Source organism: Chenopodium album, chromosome 1, assembly GCF_948465745.1.
Source record: "Chenopodium album chromosome 1, dcCheAlbu1.1, whole genome shotgun sequence".
Taxonomy (NCBI): domain Eukaryota; kingdom Viridiplantae; phylum Streptophyta; class Magnoliopsida; order Caryophyllales; family Amaranthaceae; genus Chenopodium; species Chenopodium album.
Window position 1 is genome coordinate 86,638,851 of NC_137834.1, and position 22,619 is coordinate 86,661,469.

At 33.1% G+C, this 22,619-nt stretch overlaps 4 protein-coding genes across 5 annotated transcripts; 2 read left to right on the plus strand and 2 right to left on the minus strand.

The window, feature by feature from the left end:
* Positions 1 to 86: 86 nt before the first annotated feature.
* Positions 87 to 2,456, minus strand: LOC145624727 (thiosulfate sulfurtransferase 18-like). 2 transcript variants are annotated; one of them, XM_081677827.1, is made up of 6 exons: positions 2,308 to 2,456; positions 2,061 to 2,144; positions 1,052 to 1,131; positions 895 to 965; positions 528 to 581; positions 87 to 275 (listed from the first exon to the last, which is right to left on the minus strand). In XM_081677827.1, exons 1-6 carry the CDS (start codon positions 2,334 to 2,336, stop codon positions 183 to 185), a joined length of 411 nt encoding a protein of 136 aa, XP_081533953.1. In that variant the 5' UTR covers positions 2,337 to 2,456; the 3' UTR covers positions 87 to 182. The 2 variants fall into 2 exon arrangements, with proteins under 2 accessions (XP_081533953.1, XP_081533949.1); XM_081677823.1 differs by lacking the exon at positions 2,308 to 2,456 and having other exon boundaries at positions 2,061 to 2,276.
* A 3,050-nt stretch (positions 2,457 to 5,506) lies between these two features.
* On the plus strand, positions 5,507 to 12,866 carry LOC145624734 (uncharacterized). The gene is made up of 9 exons (XM_081677831.1): positions 5,507 to 5,683; positions 5,806 to 5,950; positions 7,497 to 7,587; positions 8,163 to 8,360; positions 8,452 to 8,681; positions 10,212 to 10,343; positions 11,367 to 11,434; positions 11,528 to 11,589; positions 11,882 to 12,866. The coding sequence occupies exons 1-9, from the start codon at positions 5,571 to 5,573 to the stop codon at positions 12,013 to 12,015; spliced, it is 1,173 nt and encodes a 390-aa protein (XP_081533957.1). The 5' UTR covers positions 5,507 to 5,570; the 3' UTR covers positions 12,016 to 12,866.
* A 633-nt stretch (positions 12,867 to 13,499) lies between these two features.
* Positions 13,500 to 19,700, plus strand: LOC145624742 (calmodulin-lysine N-methyltransferase-like). Its single transcript, XM_081677838.1, has 8 exons — positions 13,500 to 13,656; positions 13,746 to 13,941; positions 14,534 to 14,613; positions 15,337 to 15,397; positions 15,541 to 15,656; positions 16,336 to 16,468; positions 16,922 to 17,197; positions 19,198 to 19,700. Exons 1-8 carry the CDS (start codon positions 13,563 to 13,565, stop codon positions 19,199 to 19,201), a joined length of 960 nt encoding a protein of 319 aa, XP_081533964.1. The 5' UTR covers positions 13,500 to 13,562; the 3' UTR covers positions 19,202 to 19,700.
* Positions 19,701 to 20,355: 655 nt separating this feature from the next.
* LOC145624748 (thaumatin-like protein 1) lies at positions 20,356 to 22,619 on the minus strand. The gene is made up of 2 exons (XM_081677843.1): positions 21,632 to 22,619; positions 20,356 to 21,257 (listed from the first exon to the last, which is right to left on the minus strand). Exons 1-2 carry the CDS (start codon positions 22,360 to 22,362, stop codon positions 20,987 to 20,989), a joined length of 1,002 nt encoding a protein of 333 aa, XP_081533969.1. The 5' UTR covers positions 22,363 to 22,619; the 3' UTR covers positions 20,356 to 20,986.

A 22,619-nucleotide genomic window follows, 5' to 3' on the forward strand; every position in this document is an offset into this window, starting at 1 on the left:
ACTAATGCTTAATGTGCTTATTAGAGCCAAAGAAACTAAACCATGAAAAACACTAAGAAACATAGGGAATAAAATGTAATATGATATGGAGTAACTAAATTCGGATAAATAAAAAGAGAAAAAGAGTACAAAACACAATTTTAATTTGTTTTGGCGATTATTTAAACAAAATTGCTGAAAATTTACAACTCTGCATCATCTGATTTCTTCACAGACAACTCATTCTCCACCCAGGAAGCATATCCGCCTTCCATATTGCTTACATGTTTGTAACCCTGCATCATTTCTTTTCATTAGTTTCATGATCTCATATGAAATTTTTATTTATTTATTTATTTATTTATTTATTTTTTGAAATAATCTCATATGAAGGTTAATAAGACATGATATTGTCAGATTTATGTTAACAAACATATTCACTAATTATCATAAAGACTAGCAATGCAAATGGAATTGAACCTAATGTTTTACTGATGAATAAAATAGGAGAGATTATAAAAGAGGATGAAAATTGAAAAGAAACTCACAGCCTTAAGAAGATCAGTGGTAGCATAGCCGGATCTGACTCCACTTTGACAACCCTTCAAATATAAATAACGGGGATCATGTTAATTACCAAAATGACAAAATAAAAATAATGCGCAAGTTAAGCAACATGTCTATTGTACACTAAAATGTCACATGTATCAAAATTATGGTCATGTGAAGGGAAGGCGAGGTCAAGAGAGAAGTTCTATACCTATACTCCTATAGTAACTTTTGTCTTTATTTAATTAATTAATGACTAATCTCCGTTGGTACTGTACTAAATTGTGTAAATAGTGGTGAATTATAAAATTTCCAATCGAAACTTTTATGCTGAATTTTAGTAAAGAGTATGGTGATAAAATGTACCACAACGATATGATCATCCTTGCTACAAACCGCTGAAACTTGCTCCAAAAACTTGGTGTTTTTTACCCGGCCTGGAAAATTAAAACATTCAAAATAATCGCATCACACATTCAGTTTTCAGTGATTTAATAAGATAGTAAGAGGAAAATTTGCCAACCTGCAGGGTTAAAGAAGAAGTAAGGAATGTTCACACAATTTTCTACATCAACATGTCCTCTGTTAAATTCTTCAGGTGTCCTGTTACACCATATTCCCTCATAATTAAGCTACCAAAAACAAAATTACTCGTAACTTTTTTTATCCAATCACATTTAAAAATCTTAATGGGAAGAAAAAAAATAAAGGGAGTACACAAGAAGCTAATAATATGTAGTAAATAGAAATATTAATCACATTCATCAACACGTAATTTTGGTCATAATAAGTTTCAAAATTAATATTTTTGTACTTCGTATCGAAATTGATATACTCCGTATCTAATGTTTATGTGTAACTATTAAAGCCCTATAGCATAACCAATGGCGGATTTTGACCGAAAATATTAAAGGGTCGGGATTTGAATTTTTTGTCTTTCGCTTTAAACTAGTCACTATATTCCAATATTTTATAAGTAAAATAAGGTTTTTTAAGTTTATTAACTAATTAATTACAATAATTTATCAGAGGCAAGACCCCAATGGCCTCGGTGAAAGGTCCCCCGAGTATAACACCATAATCCATTGCTTTTTTTTTTTTTTTTTTTTTCACCTGCAAAAATCTAATATATATATATATATATATATATATATAAGGGGAGTTTTTTGCTTGAGTTTTTAGAGAGCGTTAGCGCGCCATGTAGAATTATAAATTTAAGTTATAGCCAATTAAATAAGAGATTATTAATTTATTTTACAATTATAATTCAAATGTCATGTAAGCAAAATTGGCGAATGAGATTTTTTAATTTAAACTAATTAAATATAGAATATTATATTTTGATATTAGAAATTTTATTTAAATATGTAACAAATTTTAACACATAAATAAAAAAAATGTTTTGAAAAAAATGTTTTATTAGTATACTCTATTCGTCTCGCTAAAATTGTTCTATATCTATAACCTTCAAATTATTTTATAAGCTTCAATTAATTTGAAATTAAACTTAGTGGGATAGAGAGAGTAATCACCTGACATCGAGATAGCGATGACCTGAACGAATGAGATCATTAGCAGCATGGACATCAACGGTGACCAATTGCAGATTATCCGATCTACAAACAGGATAGAAAAACAAAACCCAGAAAACAAATACAGATGAAATATACAATGAACTTCCCATATTGAAGAAACAAAATTACAAAATTAGATGTAATGATATGAATAGTGATTTGAGAGGAAACATATAATAAATTAATAAGTGTTACAGAAATTAACCTTGGAAATATAGAAGAAACAGCGCCCATAATATTAATTATACCTGTTCAACTCAAATCTGTGAGTATTTTTTTTTTAATTTTTTGGTGGGTATGTAGCTAACTGATAAAAGGTCATAAACCTTGGGTTTTGAGAAGACATTGTAATTCTAATTAAACAATTGTAGCTATAAATAGCTTATAAAATATGCATAATAAAATCATATAATCACTATAAAATAGGAATTAAATTATGGTAGAGAAAGGGGTGAATATAATTTTAAAAGTCATGATTTCTTTCTAAAAATGGTTATCTTATCAAGAAGAGTTGATGTATGTCAACTTTTCAACAAGAACAACAACTAATCTAACAATTACTGTTATTTTGTACAACCATTATTGTATTGTTTTAAGGGAAAAAGAGATGCAATCAACACAAAAATGAATAAAGAATATTTGCCCAAACCAATAATGTGATTATCCAAAAGATCTGGTGTCATTGACAATAAATGTCAATTAGAACAAACAAGATATTTGTGATTTGGTCATAAATTTAATATTGTCATCTTACCCACCTACCTCTTATATGTCCAAATACATGTTCAAATACATAGTCTAATTTTTTTTTTTCCTTTAAATATATATATATATATATATATATATATATATATATATATATATATATATATATATATATATATATATATATACTAAAAGACACACCAGCAATAACAAATGTCATCTCATGGGGTGTCCTTAGTTTTTTTTTTTTTTTTTTTTTTGGAATAAATTTCTATTTAGAAAATAAATCTTATACAAAAACAATTTCTAATCTTATACAATATAATTATTTAAATTTAAAAGATTTGATATATGTTTAACACAAATATCTATAGTTATTAAAATAATCCCCTAATCTTATACAATATAATTACTTAAGATAAAAAGATTTGACAAATATTTATAGTTATTACAAAAATCATTCTTAACATAATAATGTACAATATATTCTACTATTCATTTTTTTCCTTATAAAACATTTACAATTATGGGTTGAAATCCATTATTTTACTACAAGAAGGTATTCGTATAACAAATTAATGCTTATAGAAAATTAACAACACATATTTCTATTATCTGTTCGATAATCTATATTCACAATAATTATAATTAGTCAATAATCAATAATTTATCAATTTATAAATATACTAGACTTAATTTTAAAAATGACACATATCACTATTTCGTTTTAAATCTCTCTTTTTTTTTTTTTTCCATTCTCTTATTAAAATAATTTGTTTAACATCACATCCTTAGTATAAAAGTTAGAATATAATATTATTTCAAAAAAAAAAAAGTTAGAATATAATATTAAATAGACATAAAAAAAAAATTAATGATAATTCTTTCCACACAAAAAAAAAAAATAAAAATAAAAATAAAATAGTGATGATCTATTTTATTTGTTTAATTACTCTGTATTTTATTTTACTTTATTAATCTTCCTATCAATTAACACATTTTTTTTCTTACATAAACTAATGAAATTTATTTTTCATTTTAATTATTAAATATTATTTTACAGTAATCATATCTTTATTTATAATACTTCATCTTATACTACCTCCGTTATATATTATTTGCAACGATTTGACATAAAATATAGAGGAAAAATGTCTAATCGTTGCAAATAACATGTAACTAACGGAGGTAGTATGTATCATGCCTTTTGAATTCCCCCCACCCCCCACACACACATACCCTTTGAATTCCATATTTTTATCAAAATTTGACAACAATATCTTTATTTAAGTTTTTTTATTTATATCTCGTCAAAAAAAAAAAGTTTTTTATTTATAAAAAATTAATTATAATGATAAATTAATAATAATAATTATTGAAAATTATCGTTCATGGCACGAGAACTAACCTAGTATAAATAAAACTTGTTTATATCAAGGGTTAGTTTGTAAATTCAGCCGTTAAATTCTATCCAAAATACTTGGTAACAGACCCAATATAGAGGATTGAAAATATTTTTATAGCATGGTGGTTCATTTGGTACATTAGAAATTCATTAATATTAAATGAGCCAATCAATAATATCGATATAAGCAACGAAGATAACCTCGTAAATCTTCAAAGTCTAAGACAAATCAAAATTGTAATACAACTCAAACAATTTGGTCCCCTCCAATAAATTTCCACAAGTTAAACTTAAATGGTTCACGAATAGGTTCAAAAATAACTTTAATGGTTCATAAATCATAATGGATATCGTATTTTTGCAGGGGCAAAGGCTCCGCACCCAAACACATCAATTATTTAAGCAGAAGCGATGGGCCTAAGAGAAGACTTAAAAGGAGCTAAAATCTTAGGTATTCATAATCTAATAATAGAAGGTGATCATCTTGCACTCATAAATGCCATTAAGGAGGTGTTTGGTTCAAGCATATTAGGTATAAGGTATGAGTTTGGAATGACCAAAACCCATACCTTATGTTTGTTTCTAGAAATTTCATTTTTCAAACCGAAATTTCAAATCCCCAAGGTATGAGTTTTTGAAACCCAAGAGGGGAGGTGGGTATGGCTTATACAGTCATACCCATACCTTTAGTTTAAAATTAAAAGGAAAATTATCATTCCTAGATAAAAACAAAACGCATGAAATCAAGTATCAAGTTCCAACCTCATACCACCCAGGTTTCATTCCTCATTCCAAACCTATACCATTATTTGAACCAAACTCCCCCTAAGAGAACATGACAAATCCCATGGGACTGTGACACTTAAGTGGATTTGAACACTTTCGATTCTTACTCCATTACCATAGTTGCAGGGAGACGGATATGACGACGCACTACATGACAAAGCAAGGACACCACCATGACACTCTATTTGAGTCCTTTTATGATTTTGCGTCTCCCTTCTCCGTCATCATCCAAAAGGATGCTTTAGGTATTCCAATCAAAGGGATTAACCGCTAACTTAGCCTTTTCTCACCCAATAAAAAAAAAAAAAAAAACCCTATCACTTAAAACAATTGAAGTGATTGAGATTGAACTGAATAGAACTGTTTATGAGAGAACAAAATTAAAATTCAATTAAAATTGAAGTAAAATGAACTAAAATTAAGCTGAACCCAGAAAAGAGTTCATTGACTTTTTTTCTCATATACAACCCTAACCTTGAAATTTAGGAATTCTGGAAAATTACTGGTTCAATCTTCCCGCTAAAAATGTTGTGAAACCCTAGTTTTCTCACCATCTCTCTTCAATTCAAACGATGAATACAACTTCGAATTCACCACTTCCAGATGCATTCATCAAATTCCTCAATGATAATGGATTAGACCCTTCAATTTACACTTCCACCGATTCTCTCCCTCGCTACATTAGGTATTCTTCATCCAAAATTTCCCCTCTTTTGATTTTCTCTAAATTTCATTTCAATTCTGAATTATTGATCATATAATCATCGGATACTTAAATTATGATATGATTCTATCTGATTGTAACAGGTTGAAGCCGGGATGCGAGGCGAAAATCGGAGAGATTGAAGATGAGCTTCAATGCAAATTGAATGAAGTGGGTTGGTTGCCAAGCTTTTATTCTCTCCCACCTGATGTTCAGATTGCCAATTCAAAGGCTTACCAAGAAGGCAAGGTAAAATGAAGAACACACTTTATTTATTTATTTATTATTTTGAGTATTATGGTTGATTTATAATAGCAATTTATGTTATTTCTTAATATATTCAGCCTTTACTTGTTAGGAAATCATTTTAGTATATAGTTTAGGGGAACTTGAATTGGATATGTGGGTACTATAGCTGTACATTTTGAGCACTTATAGAATTATTTACTAATTGGCATCTTTGTTTGTTGTGAAGTAGTTTATTGTGGGCTTTCTGTTAACTGTTGATCATTGGAATTTGGAAACGAACAATTGTTAACAATAAAAGTTTAAGAATGGCAGCATTTGGTGTTTTCTGTATTATGCTTTGGTGTGTCCCTATTTCCTTGTCTCCTTGAGTGTTAATTGAGTGGATTATGTATTAATTGTTCCTGTCTATGTACAATGCCTCATTCGATCACTCATATACCAAATTGAATCTCCTATTAGATTAGGTTACAATTAGAGATATGTTCTTTTAACTTGGTGAACCATGTGAAGGTAAAGAGGTTGTTTTAAAAGACAAGTTGTTTTTACTTGATTTATTTGCAAGTGAGGTACAAATATCTTACTAGTTGCTTCTCATGAGTCATGATATTTTATTCATTAAACAAATTTGTATGAAGTATATCTTATCCACCAAAGGAAGATGGCTGTGTAAATTTGCTGGATGAGTAATAATCAGGGCATTAATAGTGTGTAAAGCTTAAGCAGAAAACTTTTTGTGCTTCCGTGGGTAGGTGAGAGAGTGAGGAAGAAATGGTTGCTATAAATCTCACTTTTGTTTATGACAGTTATTGAGGTTTTGAGAAAATTTTAACGGGCAATCAATCAATGGCATTTGGCAAGTGAATATTCGATGGTTTGAATTCTGTAGAGTGTAGATGGTAAGTGACTATGTTTAGGTCGTCCCCCTCCTCTCTTCTATTATATAAAGACATTTACTTTCTTGTTCCATATATTGCACATTTCCAGAGTGTTTCATATAACCAGCCTTTAATGCACTAGATTATACTTCCTCCGTTTTTTTTTTTTTTTTTTTTTTAAATCGCACCATTTGTTATGGGCACAATATTTTAGAAAAAAGAGTAATAAATGGAGAATGTCAAATTTGCCTGTGTGATGATACAAACAAATGAGAGAGAGATGAGGTGGGGTAGTAATGGTTGTTAACTTGTTATAACATGTGAACAAGGATAATTAGGGTATTTTGTGTGTGAACACAAGCAAAAGGTGAATAAAGCTTGTCCAAAAATTGTACATATATATATATATATATATATATATATATATATATATATATATATATATTTTTTTTCAAAATGGAGGAAGTACTCTGTACAAGTATTATTGCTACTGCAATAAATTTTCTGGTATTCTTCTCTCCTTTCATCATAGCACCAGATTGTCCTTAATTTTTAATTTGGCTTTTTTTTGTCTTGTTTATCTATGCTCAATGTGAGGCTCTATAACTTCGATTGTCCTTTATTGGCTGCTTGCACAAGCGTTTGAAAACATGCTTTTGTTTGTATTTAAGGTTTATGGAATCGATGCTGCTTCAGGAGCTGCTGTCCAGGCTTTGAACATAGCTCCTGGAGACCATGTTCTTGATCTTTGTGCTGCTCCAGGTACTTACATTTTCCCTTCATAATTACAATAGTGTATCTTTTCATTTATTGTTTCAAGTTGCTAGCAGACAAAGGCTTATCATCTAGTAGCACCATAGCCATAAAAATGTTCTGCTTCTAATATAAGTATCAATTTTTTACAGTTTTATCTAAGATAGGAGATAATATTGTATTAGTAACATAAACTGCTTCATCCTTCTAGAGTTTTAGATAAACTTTTGGGTAGTTTTGTGATGTAAGGTTTAGTATTTATTTGAAAGCACTTGTTTTTATTTGTGTTAAACTATCAGGATTGTTTAGCTATATCATGCTAGAGTAACTTGGATGGTGATGGTTCATTTCTTTGATGTATATGGAATTACAATTTCTTGAATCTTATTTTATACTTCGGTGTATGTTAGAGAGGGAAATATTGGCATTCAAAGTTGTTGATATCTTAAGAAGCCACTATTTGATATATCTCCATCTGATAGTATATCATAATACGAGAGATACATATTTATCGTACATCTGTCAGTCCTGAGAGTAATTGCTCAAACCTGTCTTTATATGAGTAATATCACTTTTGTTGGCAGGTGCAAAACTTTGTATGATATTAGATATTCTTGGTGATTCTGGTTCTGCTACTGGTGTCGATGTTGCTAGACATCGTCTGGCAGCTTGCAGAACTATGGTGCAGAAATATGCTCTGGGTGATCGTTGTCGGCTCTTGGTTGCTGATGGCACATCATTCTCTTTGATTCCCTTCCGAGACTCTGTTGCTTCTAAATTATGTAAGTGTAGGAATATGGTGCTTGCATTCCTTGTTTAGTTGGTAATACTAGTGGAAGTTGTGTCTGAATTAGCTCTTTCTCATGTACTCAGCTAATGGTTCTACTTTGGAAAAGAAAGTAGATGTATTTAAGGAGTGGACTTCTAAGCGGCCTTGGAAGGAAAGGAAACGTGCAGCAAAAGCAAGGGAAGTTAGCCCATTACAGATCGTAGAACCAGAACTTATATTCTATGGGAAGCATTCAGGAGTCATTGGCTGTACAAGAGATGAATTATACCAGACTGTAAATGATGATGAGCTTTATGCTTGCGGTTATGACAAGGTATTCTTATTGTCTTGTCTCATTCAGAGTCCCATTTGTGGTTTGTCTGGCATTTTTAACTGCTGGTAAATGTTCTGTGTAAGCTTTTTAATTCTTTTTGCTAGTCTGATTGCTGGTAAAATGTGATTACATAACCATTGTGGTTAAAAGTTTATTTCAAGTGTTTTTGTTTTGGGTGTGCTTCATTTTTCCCATAGAACTTTGATGTTTGATGAATGTTCTTATTAGTTATTAGGATTTAAAACTATGATCTACTGTAGTTGTCTAGACATATTAGGAACTGTTTTGATTAGATCATAGTTTATTGTTACCATAAAAAATTCTGGCTGGGATATTTTTTTTTACCTTATCACAGGTCTACAAATTGTATTTGCCTTATTCATGGTTCCTTTCTCAGTGAGTTTTCAGCATAATAGTATAGGATTCTAGAATTTCCTTAATGCCTAGAGACCAATAGTGATCACAATTCACAATGCCACTCATTCAGCTTTCCCTCTCCCCTGTCTGTGTCCATATTTTCCTAATATATTTGGCTCGGTCTCCTCTGTTGCTTTATAAATTATACTCATTTTTTTGGTTTTGATATCATTTTGTACTATATCATTATGGAATTACTATGACTCTAATGAGGCTTCCTCCTTGGATGGGTAAGGGAGCAGATATATACAAGTAATACAGCCATACCGCACAATTTGGATGATCAATTGATAAGACTACTAAGTATTGACTCATTTGACTGGCCTACTACTACATACTTCTATCTTAAGTTTTCTTCCCATTTGGAATCTAGACACTATTCACAACTTAGGCGAAATTTCTAAATTCTTCCCATGTATAAGGAAAAAATGGTCAAGTGGGGGTCTTGTTTGATCTGTCTCGATGAGTACTTCTAGATATTAAACTATAAATTTTTGCTAACATGTAATTGGAGATATTAACGATTTAAAATGTACATTGACAAACGTGTTAGAGTGAAATGGGAACAACTTAATGGATTAGAGTCTTAGAGAGAGTAGCAAATTAGAGATGAAGAATAGTTAATATGAAATTTTATCTGCTGGAAGCCCTGAGCTGGAAACTTGCCCATTTGAAACAATTTCAACTTTGACTCCTCTTCTTTTGTTTTAAGGAAGTGTTATTTACATCAGAGACCAGATATCTATTCTTGAGGTTTTGTGTGTGTGTGTGTACACGTGCGCTCACAGATACGCTATTCAATCTCTAGGTCATATTTCTTGATTTTTGCTTATTTTTTAGATTTCATGAAGTTTTTTTTTTCTTCTGGATTTCCGCTGCTTGTGTTCAACACCATCAAAATGTGTTCTTTTTTGCCCATGCCTTGATTTTTCTTACATGTTTGATATCATCATGATTCTTATGTATTTGATTTTTTGGATTTGCATATTTTCTCAGATGCATGTGAAGCCACTGTTAGCTCTCCTTATTTTATTATCAACGTTTTCATAATCTTCTTGGTTCTTGGCTGTACTGGTTCTTCATGCTTAAAATATTTTAATTCTACGATACCAGGTCCTAGTAGATGCTGAATGCACTCATGATGGATCAATTAGGCATGTTCAAAAATTTGAAAATTGGGGCTGGCAAACACTTCAACGCCGTGTGCTAGATGCAGAGAGAACCGATGACCTTACAAATCTCCAAGTAATCACCATACAATTTATGCTATTTGCAGTTTGATATTTTTGGATGTCAGCTTATTGAAAGTTGTGTGTATCACTGTATGTATCAAATATGCTGATTATTGTGCTCAATATAATGGCTTTAGATTCTCATACAGTCATATACCCGTATTTGCTATTTTGTAGTTTGTTTGATATAGTGTTCATGTATGTCTTTTTATTATGGCCAGGACTCGGGGAAAAAAATGTATCTATAGGTTTTTAATTTCTGTAAAAATGTTGATTTGGCCATCATGACTCTTAAAAAAAAGCTTCCTATGAAATTCAGATTCAAACCAATATTTTGGAGAATCTTGAGAGCAGTAGATAATGCTTGAACCCCAGGCCCAAGTCCCACTACGCCCAGTTGTTTACCTGCTAAAGATTTGGCAAGAGTGGATCTGGGCCTTGTTCCTGAGTAAACTCCTTCACGGAGAGAAATTTTGTATTCCTGCCCTGAATTTGAGTGGTCTTGAGGAACCTTTGGTTATTGAATTTGGGAAGTTTTATTGAGATCCATTGATTATGGTGCTATATACAATTGTAATAGAATTTTGGCGGATTATTATTATTTTTCCTTCCTGTCTCGTGCCTCTCCTCTTGTCAGTGGAATCATGGATTGCCTCTGATGATCTGATTAGTTATTGGCTAGGATACATAAAGTGAAATTTTGAGTCCTGTTTTATGAAGTAGAAAACATTAACATCCATCCGTCTTGGATTAGTTTGATGCTATGTTGTATTGAAATAAAATTGTACTCAAGCCATGTCTTGTACTTCATAGCTTGTTCTGCCCTTTTTAGTTCTCCCTTAATTTGCTGACAGCAGTTATTGTTGCTGAGAATGATGGAAGTTTTTCTTTTCTTTTTTTCTCTTTATTTTAAAAATATGTTTAGCTATACGCCTATATGTTATTTGTTGCCTGGATTTATTGTGTTGAGGCCTATTGCTACCATCTTTTGTTTAATCTTTAACGTCTCCCTTTTGGGCCTTTTCTCTATTCCCAGTTTCGACTTCTGAGTAATGGTTTCCGAATGCTTAAAGCTGGGGGCTCACTTATCTACAGCACTTGCAGGTATCTTAGTCCAATATGCTTTTGATTGATATTCCTTAGGACTATAAAAGGCTAATTGTGCATCTGTATTTGATTCTTTTTCTTGCTGTATAGCTTGACAGTTGCCCAAAATGAAGAAGTGATTGAGAGGTTCCTGTTGGCTAATTCATCAGCTGGTGAGTATATGTTGCTAGTTTCTGCCATTCATATATTTGTACATTCTTGTAATGCATGCATGCTTGAGAACGCCTGGCAGGCAAGGGTGCCATGTATATATATATATATAGATATATAGATTTAAAATGGGTAAAAGAGAAGAAACATTTCTCCAAGTTACTCCAAACTGTCATTTGCACAAACCTTTTGTTTGGCAAGTACGGAAGAGTCTTTTAATGCTGTGTGTTAATGTCAGTGTACTTTCGGTTCTTTTGAAATGTATGTTAATGCAAAGCTTTTCTATCTTTGCAGAGCTTCAAGAAATAGATGGTTTTAATACTTGGCCATGCAAGATTGGTCGGGTAGCTAAGACGTTGAGATTTGATCCCGTAACATCCCAAACTAGCGGGTTATTTGTTGCCAAATTCACTAAGTTGCCCTTGTGACTGGTGGTTCCTGAAGGTAAACCCTGAGGGTTAAGACAGTCATAGACATGTGATTGACGTCAAAAAAATGTGGAAAATCCCCTGGGAATTTGGAGATATTATCATTGATTCTGTAATATATCTCCTACTTTTACAGTCGGAATCAATCATTGTTCCAGAATAAGTTATCCAGGTCACAGATTTCACGAGCAAGGAACACATTGTTGTTTCTCTCGCTTGGAAGGAAGAGTTGTGTGTTGCCTCTCCTCTAGGATTTAATCTCAGATATTAATTTCCTCACCTCATCTGAGTCATACCCCTCCTCCAAATCAAAAGAAAGTTCTCGATGAATCAGTCTGTCTACCAGATGTCAGTTTACTCATGGGCGTTCTTGAGATTGGTGATTTATGTATTTGGCACCGTCAACAACTTTGATCAAATGTGTGGGTAATAGCTGCTAGCTAGTACGGCTTGGTTGGAACGATGCTGGGGATATTGAAATGCTGATGAAGTTACCAGGCATCAAGCTTACCTCTGCTATGCTCTAGATGTTTTGGATGGATAGTTGTATACAACCATCGTATGTTCATACAGAACATTTTCTTGCATTTTCCTCCATCCACTAGAGAGTAGAGACGTCATTCATGTATGAGAAACCAGAAACATGCAATATCTTCGCATTGAAGGTATACTCTCAACTCAAGTAATGAATTGTGGGCTGAGAGGCCACTCTTCAAGAAATGTACGTATTGGTTTGTGTTTTGTTGGTGCTAGATACGGGTTTGAATTTTGATGGAGGAAATTCCTGCAAACTGATTTTCTTACTCCTATTATTAATTGAGCAAGTTTGATGGAGTGTCCTCAAATATAACCCATATTTTTGAAATTGTATTGAATTATTGAATATATTGACATTTATGGAAATTAGTCTAGAGGCATAAATACGGGCGATTTCAAGCTCATCTCAGAGATCAATGTTTCGTGTTAATCTCGGATAATATTTCTGAGTACAAAGTGTTTTTTTTTTCTTTTCAAAAGCCACAATTCAATTACATTTGCGCACACTTACATCACTTATACAAGTAAGACTACACATTAATCCATTAGAATCTTGTAATCTGCTGGTATATTCGTAATTTTGATTCTTGGCTCTCCAATTTTTACCTTCTTTCCATAAATTTCCACATTACATAAAAGCTGATTAAGTTCAATTTTCATAGCATCATGCTCCTGTAATCCTGTGTTTATAATCTAACAAATCCAAATTAAACCCTAATTGTTGATTTACAACCAACAAAGTCAAATTTGTGACAACAAAAAAAAACGCATAATCAACATAATTTGTATTTCCTGTGTTTTTTTTTTTTTTTTTTTTTTTTGAAAGATCGATTAAAGTTTTAATACAATAAATTTGTTTGCAATTACATCCCAAATAATTTCGAGATTTTTGTTAAAAAAAAATAAATAATAGTAGTAATAAAATTGAGATTAAAAAAAAAACAAACAAACTGGGGTTAGTTCTAACTCTTCTAAGAAACAGAGGAGAGAGAAAACAGAAATCAAGAACAATGGAAGAATGCAATGATCAAGTTCCCAAACCTTCCACTCTCAGATGGAAAATTCTTCGCAATGCCCTTCTTTCTCGTTCTCCTTCTCAATCTGGTACTAATCTCTTTCTCTATTGCATAATTTCTGCTTGTAATAGCTGTAATTTTATTCAATTTGTACTAAATTTCATTGAAATTTTGCAGACGAAAAATCTGAATCACAAGAAATAATTAATCGCATTTCGAGAAAAGGGAAAGGAAATCAAAGCTTTAATTTGATCCCATGTCATCTTCACCCAATTTCCAGCGATAATTCTGAGGTTGAGGGTTTAACAATGGATGCTTGCTATTGTTACTCTTTGCCCATTTCAAACAATATTAATCATAATCTCTTTCTTTTGTGAGTTTTTAATTTTTCCCACTTTCAATATTTACTGTAATTAAGTATTTTTGTACCCTTTATTCTGTTTGATGGTATTATGTTGAAATGATTTGGGGTTATGTGTTTGTTGATGAAGAAACATTTTTGTAATGTTTGACGATGAAACAGTTGGATGTATAGCAATCATGTTTGTTTCCAAATTCGCTAATGCCCCACAAAATGCTACCCGAAACGTATGAATTGTTGTGTGTGAATTTGTACAGTGAGAAACTTTTGGACTAATAACAAAATTAGGCTGCAAATTGTGTTTCATACCTGTTCTTTGTGCCATGTTATGTGAATTCTTATAATTTTGCTGAGATGACCTTGAAAATGCATTGATTTATTCGCTACTCAGCAGAGTTAATGACACAAATTAGCGGGTGCTTTGTTAGCTAGCAGTTGCTCGTTAGGCATGACTCATGAGGCTAAAATGCTAAATGACTGTCATACGAAGTATCATTTTACTCTTAGAGCTGTTTTCTGAGCTCTTTGTATGATGAAGGCATTGCATTCCGTATGCAAACTTTGTGCTGTATGAGCTTGATAAATGTTAATTTCGATTTGACAGTCAAAGGAGGGACAATTGTGCTAGTATCAGTGATTTTGAGATCTGCAACAAGTATGACATTGATAACACTGGTGTTGTTTGTAAGTCATCATAATTATTAATGTCTTGTTCATTCTTTGCTTAATTGTGTTTGCTTTCTACAACTAGTTAGTGTTTGTCCGAGGCTAGGTGTTGCTCTAATTGCATGTGTCATGGATGATGAGGTGGACCCCTGTTTGTACCTATCTTATATGTTTGAAGTTGAGAGTAAAAAGAAAGCTTTGATCAGGTTAAAGTTTCATCTGAGTATAATGAGGCATTTTGTCATATAAAAAAAACCTCCAGGATGAGATGGTGAATAGACCTTCTTATTATTCAATTCATTATGGTTAGAATTGTTTTAAATTTGGAAGTTGGAACTGACTTGCATAAGTAACGCCCCTATGACTCTGTAATTTAGCTAGGACTTCCATGCAACTTGTTGTAGATTGTGTGAATTTAATCTGATAAATTTCTATTTCCTTGAAGAAATTGCCAGTGCTCTCCATTGTAATAAAGAGCTGGAATATTGAAAATCTTAACCAGTTACCTGGTGGAATTTGTTCAAGTTATGTGTATCTGATTCTCGTTCAGCTTGTATTTATGAAACTTGCATTTTCCATAGTTATTTCTCTAGTTGTACTTGCATGGCATTGTTTAATTTGCATTTTACAGATTATCATTTGTTTGCCTGTACTTAAATGTTTAATACTATTGTTTTTCAGGTTGATTATTTATTATCCATGTTATAGTTGTATTTACATTCTTGCCAATTTTGTGTTCAGGTCCATGGCCTTCAGAGGAAGTCCTTTCATATTTTTGCTTGTCTCATGCAGACATGTTCAGGTATCTAATTTCTTCCTTCCTATCCTATATACTGTTCTGCAGAAACTTTGCTGACGAATATGCTTTGTAATGGCAGCTAAACTTGTTCTAAACCCCGTAATCATGCACTAGATTATGTAATTGTGGTCTTTTATTATTTTCAGATCAAAATCAGTTATTGAGTTAGGCGCAGGATATGGTTTAGCAGGTCTAGTTATTGCTGCTGCCTCTGAGGCATCTGAAGTTGTGATATCAGATGGAAATCCACAAGTAATTGATTGTATCCTTCTAATGAACTTATTCATGGCCCATGGGCATTTACTGTTACTTTCTAGTCAGTAGGTGTTTATGTAGGTTCTATATTGATCCGTCTATGTTTTGATTATTTTTTATGACTATTCTGACATTAAATAATTGTAGGTTTCTAATGACTTGGAGGTTGTAATTACTAATAAAGTAATAAGTAGTAACCTATATGGAGCTCTTCTGAGTTCTGACAAGCTTCATGCTATGATTTAGCAAGCTTAGACATCATTAATGACAGAAATTAGGGAAGTAGATGATACTTTTGATTAATATGCCCCTCTACATCAGTTCATCGCATTTTTTATGACAGAAATTAGACATCATCAACCGAATTGTATTGCACTACCTAATATGCCCCTCTACATCAGTTCGTCGCATTTCAATATTTTCTTAACTCAGTTTTGGATTTTTCATTAAACAAACAACATCTAGCTAGCTTGCTCATTAGTAGGATAGATTCACGAGGAAACCTGATCATCTTAGCATATTAGTAGGATAGCTTGCTCATTTGTGTGTGTGTGTGTGTGTGTGTGTGACAGAGAGAGAGAGAGAGAGAGAGAGAGAGAAGATGATTTAAGGCTTTTATGAATCCAATGCCATGTCTACCTAAGGTTCTGTTGAGTATCTTTAAATCTCGTTGTCTTAACAAGCAGATATTCAGCGGAGCATAGCTGCCAATCCTGAAGCTTTTGGGAGTACAAATGTGACTTCCAAATTATTGCACTGGAATCAAGATGAGGTTGAAACATTATCCCATAAATTTGACATTGTGATTGCAAGCGACTGGTATGTAATTTTTGTCTTCTGATGGATCTGTCACAATATAGGTGGATAGAATTGGATAATATTCCACATTCTTTTTTGGGAAAGTGCATATTATTCTCTTGCAAAGTTGGAGTCTGTCCATGAATGACATTTTGCAGTTCAAGCATGGTTTCTTTTTTGTTACAAGGAAAGTCATGTGATTTGATTGATATCCTAGATGTATATATTTTTTAATCTTTATCATTTTACTAGAAATATGTTTCTAAATAATGCGAAACAGAGGCTGTGATTATTTTTTCAAATGGGTTCTTATACGACTGGTAAAGTTTTCCTGTATAGGTGCTCTTCGTTACCATTTTAAAAAAATCTTGACATGCTACCATAATGTATGCTTTACATTTACAATATACAAGGTTTATGTTTCAAATCGGTCAAATTTATTTTATTTATTTATATATCTTGTTGTCTTGGCAGCACATTTTTCAAGAAATTCCATAAAGGCTTAGTTCGAACTGTGAAATTATTGTTGAAAGATTCATGTTCCTCTGAAGCTATTTTCTTCAGTCCCAGAAGGGGCGACTCATTGGACAAATTTCTGGAGGTGATAATGGAGGGTGGCTTGCGCTACAGCATATCAGATAAATATGATGATAGGGTCTGGATGCGTCATCAGGAACTTATGAAGGGTGATCAATCCTGGCCCAATTATGAGGCGAATCACTGCTACCCCTTGTTGCTCAAAATTTCACGGTGAAGCCTTAAGCTTTATTAGATCAAATTGTCTGTGCTCTTTGTGTTTTTACACTTCAGAATGTTCTGCTTCATTAATATTATAGTGATATCCTATGTTACTCTGACTCTTTTATTTACCTCACGTGTCCGTGTCGACACGACTCGTGTCGGACACCGACACCGACACTTGGACACTTCATTTTTAACTAAAAACAAAACTTTTATCAAAAAAATGGGCGAGTCCGATACTTGGACACCCGTGTCTAATTTGACACTTCATCCGAGTCCAAGTAACATAGGTGATATCAGCAATCTTTTTTACCTTGGTACTTGGCTTTTGCAGCCATATTGCTAGTAAGTGATCCTTGTAAAAGTAAGCCGTCCCATTTGTGAAAGAGTTCTAGAAATTTAGTGTTAGTAGTCTGTATGTCTATTTAGCTGTGGTCCTTAAGCATCTCCCATTATATGCCATACACCACTATTAATCAAGGCTGTCCTTGAACACCGTTCTTAAAGTTTGCCAATAGGTTAGGAGAGCAATCATTAGTTTTTCATCTGTCTTTCCATTTAAATATTGTGGTATCCTGCAAACTTTTGACTTCCTGGAATATTCCTTGTCTTTAACATTTAATTTTGCACACTAGAAGCCTTTGCATATGTCCGTCCATTAAGAAAAAGTGATCCTCGACTAGATATAATGTTAGAAGAATAGCAAAAAAAGAATTCAAGTGGCATCGTATTGCACGAGTTATAATCTTAAGGATTTACTTTAATTTCCCAAAAAATCCTATTCTAAACCCACCTGACCTGGTCCCTATGATTCATTTCTACTGTTGCTACGATTTTCCGCTTTTATTTAGAATTTATTACTTGTTAACCTGTGATAGTTTTCTTTAATTAAGAAGCCAAAATAAAGATAAGAAAATAAAATAGAAAGAGAGAATCTCTTCTATCTCTTTATCTTCATAGGAAAAGTTAGTCATTTGATTCCCTCTTTTTAGCTCTAAGTCTTGGTGGTGTCTGCATTCATTTTAAGTAGGTAAAGAACCGTTCAGTTCAGCTGGACGAGCATCTTTCTAGGGAAGCTTTGGAAGCAATTTGGAGTCATTTGTTTCTATTTCCACTTTTTGTTTAATGTTTTTCCCACTCTTTTAGTGAAGATAGGTTACCTTTTTGACTCTTTTTACTCCTTTAGCTTTTTAATCATTCATCAAGACAGCTACAGGACCTATATTTTTGTTAATCAGACTAAACTATTGTTTATGCATGCATCCTTCAGTACCAGTCATTATTTGTGTATCTTTTCCTGTTGACCCTTAATAATCCCAGATAGCAGCCAGGTTGTATTGAGTGCTGGTGTGCTTTTCAATTTTTTTTCCTCGGAGTCTGTTCGGAGACATAAAACTAACCTTTTCCTGTAAACAATCACCAATTATATTTGAGTTGAAATGGATTTACTTAAAGACTTCAATCAATAGCTACTCGTAGTTCTAAATCTAGTTCTTTTTTTTGGACGCATTAAGTTGTTAGTACTTACAAATTAGTACCACTAATTTCAATATCAATTCCAAAATGTGAGGCGTTTTTGAGGATTCCACTAAACCTTATATATATATATATATATATATATATATATATATATATATATATATATATATATATATATATATATATATATATATATATATATTTTATAAAAAGAAAATAAAGATGCAGGAGCTTTAATTGAGGATTATAAGGAGAATAAAGTTCAAGCCAGCCTATAAAAGCCAAAATTAGTAATAGCAGTTTACAGTTACTGGTGAAAACGATAGAAGTATGTGCATGTGCTGAATGAGTTAGATCATTACATTACATCATTTATATGATTTCTATAATGTTAATGTTTTCTTGACAATCTTATGGTTGTGCACCGTTGGTAGTGGAAAGGAAATGATGCTTTTTGTAGCATATCACGCGAAAAAAAAAAAAAAAAAAAAAAGTTTTCTGGGCTGTGCTAATTTCAGCTGTTTTGACAGGTAGTAGATGACTTGCGCTTGAAGTTTATTGGAACCATTTCAGTTGGTTAATCGGGGGACTTGAAGACTTTCCAGCAGATTAGAGCTGTCTGCTTCTAGAGAGTATTGTTCATTGGAAATTAGCAAAAGATATTTTTGCGTGTACCCTTCCCTTTAATCTTTATGATTGGAGCATTATTAATCAATTTTTAGATTTGTATTCTTTGAAAAAGAGATGAAACTGATAGCAACTTAAGCTAGTGTATACAGGAATGTAAAGATCTTGCATTTGCAGATGATGCTACGAAGAATACCTCAACCTTTAGTTTTGCAGACTGTTGAGTCGACGAGTTGTACTTCATATAGTGGTCAATTTCTTTCCTTTCCCCTCTCCCCTCCCCTTTCCCATTTTGTGAGCAATAACTTGTATACAACGGGTTTATTGTACATTACATGTTTAACAAACAATATAATATATAGTCAGTTTTGTTAATGTGGTTGTTATCACGGAGCTGCCCAAAATCGTCCAGGTCGAATTATAGACAAGTGAGGATTCTATAGATAACTGTAATATCCTTTCTTTTTTTATCTTTATTTAACTTTTTTTTTGGGTATCTTTCCTCATAATTGTTATTCTCATTTGCTTTCTTTTATATTGCTAGCAAGTAGCAATACACTAGCCTTTATAAACATCTGTATTTCCTATGATTGCTAATATGATTCTGTATGTCTTGACTCCCATTATTTGGGTGATTACTATAAAGAACTACGTATAAACATATTGTAAGGACCCCTAGGATTCCCAACCTCATTTTTCATTTGTATCTGTAGCTGGTCAAGTGCTACACCTTAAGACTTAGATCCTCGCCGGCTCGCCGCCAAGTTAGTAGCTTTGATCGCTGTTGGGGAGGGTTTAAGTACTTTATTCGGATTAACGGTTACAAATTATCTTCATGATAAATACTACGGAGTACATATTTTCGAACAAAAATAGTACGGAGTATATGTAGATCTATTCGTACTACAAATTGAAATTAGCTATACGTCCAAATTGTGAATTTTATAATGAATGGTAAAAGGGTGACACGATTAAAGATTATGAATATTGCAAAGTTTGATTTTCCATTTACACTAAAGATAGCTAGAAAAATCAAATTGACATTGAGAAAAAAAAAAAAAAAAAAAAAATCAATTTCCTTTATATTATTGTTGAACTATACTTTTCATAAGTTAAAACAAACAAAGGGGAGCAATCGTACATATCTCAAAATGGATCTATCTTTTCTTTAACATCCTCACTTTTCTTCCTCCTAAAGCATCTCATCTTGGACGAATCAATAGGCTGTAAAATGGGATCTACTAAAAATTTCTCAAATGATTAAAATAATAATAAAAAAAAATTACAATATACAATGATAGCCTAAATATTTTACAACCATCCTAAGAATAAAATTTAAATGGAATGCCATCTCCATCTATTAGCTAAAATCGCCGTAGCTTCAATCGTTCTCTTTAATTTGTCCATTTTTGTAGTAGTGTGTCACGGAAAATCTTTCTTGTGTCGAGTATGCCATCATCTTTTAGGCATTAGTCCAATGCTAATCTTTTCATTTCTCAATGAATCAAAAAGGGTATGGGACGAATTCCAAATAAAATCGAATCCCATATATTTTCCAAAGACTTTACTAACTAAGTTAGCGTGTTGTCATTCGCTCAGATATTAAAAAAAATAATATTTTCGTGTCGAATGCCTTTGAATGAACTAACTATTAGATGATCTCCTCAACCTTTCTTTCTTAATTGAGAGAAACTACAAGTTAAATAGTGAGGTGGCCAAAGATGTGAGGACAATGAATAGCAATGCTAATTGTAACCCAAAGTTAGGATGTCTTGTATTTGTAGAGTCTCCAGAGGCTAAGCCCGCGAACCATGACCCATCCGCCATCAATGACCCTGTACCCGTATTTGTACCCGTACCCGTGTCTGTGCCAGAACCAGTAACGGCCCCGGCCACAGGTCCAGCCTCGGTCCCGGGTGTTGCTCCCATGTTACTTGTTGGAGTGCCCATTGACGATTTTTGACTGCATCATTACAAAAAATTGCAATTTTATTAGCTCAATAGTCCTTGTAATACTTTTTTGTGCACCTCAAAATAAAGACAATAAATACGTAAAATTAAATAAAAACAAAAGGTAGGTTTAGCTAATTTAGCCTAGTAAGATATTTTAGATAAAAAAGTAAAAAACAGTAAATTTTTGTTTTGCTAACCCGATAATTAGAAAGAACCTTTGTGTTAAGATTGATTAAACATTTTCCACCTTTAATCTTTCTTTTTAGGAGAACATTTATTTAAATGATCGAATTAAGCCAAAGCTGAATTATTGTTTCACGGGTGATTTATTACTGCTTACTAAACGAGGTTGTTGTAATAATAAAAGAGAGATGGAGGCGGTACCTTGGAGAAGAGGGACAGAAGGTGATGGTATAATCCCCACCACTGCAAGTAAACGTGCTAGTTGCATCATCGTATGCGTAACTGTATGCTCTTGGACACGCGCTTTTAAATGCCTCTGAATACATTGATGGTTTACACTTGTCAGGCGTTCCAAATTCCCCGCTACAACAATATTCCGGTGTTCCGAACGCCTCACACGCGCTCTTACACGCGCCGCCACCTTCCGCCATAAGCTCGCTCGGGCACCGCTTGTTTAGGTCAACCAAACACCCCGTTGTTTGACACCCGCCTGATCCTCCGTTCGATTCCACGATCATAGGGAGGTTGTAGCCGTCGACTAGGCTTACGTCGTAAAAGTCCTGCCCGCCGCTACCGTTCAGGGTGAATTCCGCTAGGGTGGCGGGCGGGGTAGCCCCGCTACCGTTACACTCCATGGTTCCGGACCCGCAGTCTCCTGTGGCGCAGGTGCCTTGACCTGCGCCATCGAAGTTGCAGTTAGTCCGGCCCCAAAACCGACCCGACCAACCCAATGGAGCCTGAAAGGTTCGAGTCCCACCGTTCTGGAGCTCAAACCCTGTACTATCTAACTTAGGGCTACTAGCTCCTGCTAGTATCCCCGGCCAAACAGTATAGTCACATTTGTTTACAAACGTAAACGTGGTACCCGACACATACTCACCACTCAACACGAATAAAACCACTATTGTGTACAACTTGATTGAATCCATCATGTATGTTACACAAAACTTAATGAATTAATATCGTACGTAGTAGTAGTATCAAAATTCAATTCAAGAACAAGAAGAGAATAAAATGAAATGAGAGTTTTATATATAAGTGTATAATGTAGAAGTAACGATAATAATAAGAAATGAAGGCGAGAATAAAGGAAGAAAAAAATGTATGGAGAAGTGAAGAGAGGAATCTTAATTGTAAAGGATTGAGTAGTTAATATTTGGGGTATATATAGAGTAATAAGGAGAAGATT

Excerpts from the sequence above, each read along its gene's own strand:
- LOC145624734 (XM_081677831.1), top strand. The coding sequence starts at position 5,571 with ATGAATACAACTTCGAATTCACCACTTCCAGATGCATTCATCAAATTC. Across the intron at positions 10,344-11,366 it reads ATGACCTTACAAATCTCCAA|TTTCGACTTCTGAGTAATGG; the intron begins GTAATCACCATA and ends CTCTATTCCCAG. Across the intron at positions 11,435-11,527 it reads CTTATCTACAGCACTTGCAG|CTTGACAGTTGCCCAAAATG; the intron begins GTATCTTAGTCC and ends CTTGCTGTATAG.
- LOC145624727 (XM_081677823.1), bottom strand. The coding sequence starts at position 2,212 with ATGGGAAGTTCATTGTATATTTCATCTGTATTTGTTTTCTGGGTTTTG. Across the intron at positions 1,132-2,060 it reads CATCGCTATCTCGATGTCAG|GACACCTGAAGAATTTAACA; the intron begins GTGATTACTCTC and ends ATGGTGTAACAG. Across the intron at positions 582-894 it reads AGGATGATCATATCGTTGTG|GGTTGTCAAAGTGGAGTCAG; the intron begins GTACATTTTATC and ends TTATATTTGAAG.
- LOC145624748 (XM_081677843.1), bottom strand. The coding sequence starts at position 22,362 with ATGATGGATTCAATCAAGTTGTACACAATAGTGGTTTTATTCGTGTTG. Across the intron at positions 21,258-21,631 it reads TTCTGTCCCTCTTCTCCAAG|TCAAAAATCGTCAATGGGCA; the intron begins GTACCGCCTCCA and ends GTAATGATGCAG.
- LOC145624742 (XM_081677838.1), top strand. The coding sequence starts at position 13,563 with ATGGAAGAATGCAATGATCAAGTTCCCAAACCTTCCACTCTCAGATGG. Across the intron at positions 14,614-15,336 it reads TGATAACACTGGTGTTGTTT|GTCCATGGCCTTCAGAGGAA; the intron begins GTAAGTCATCAT and ends TTTTGTGTTCAG. Across the intron at positions 15,398-15,540 it reads TCTCATGCAGACATGTTCAG|ATCAAAATCAGTTATTGAGT; the intron begins GTATCTAATTTC and ends TATTATTTTCAG.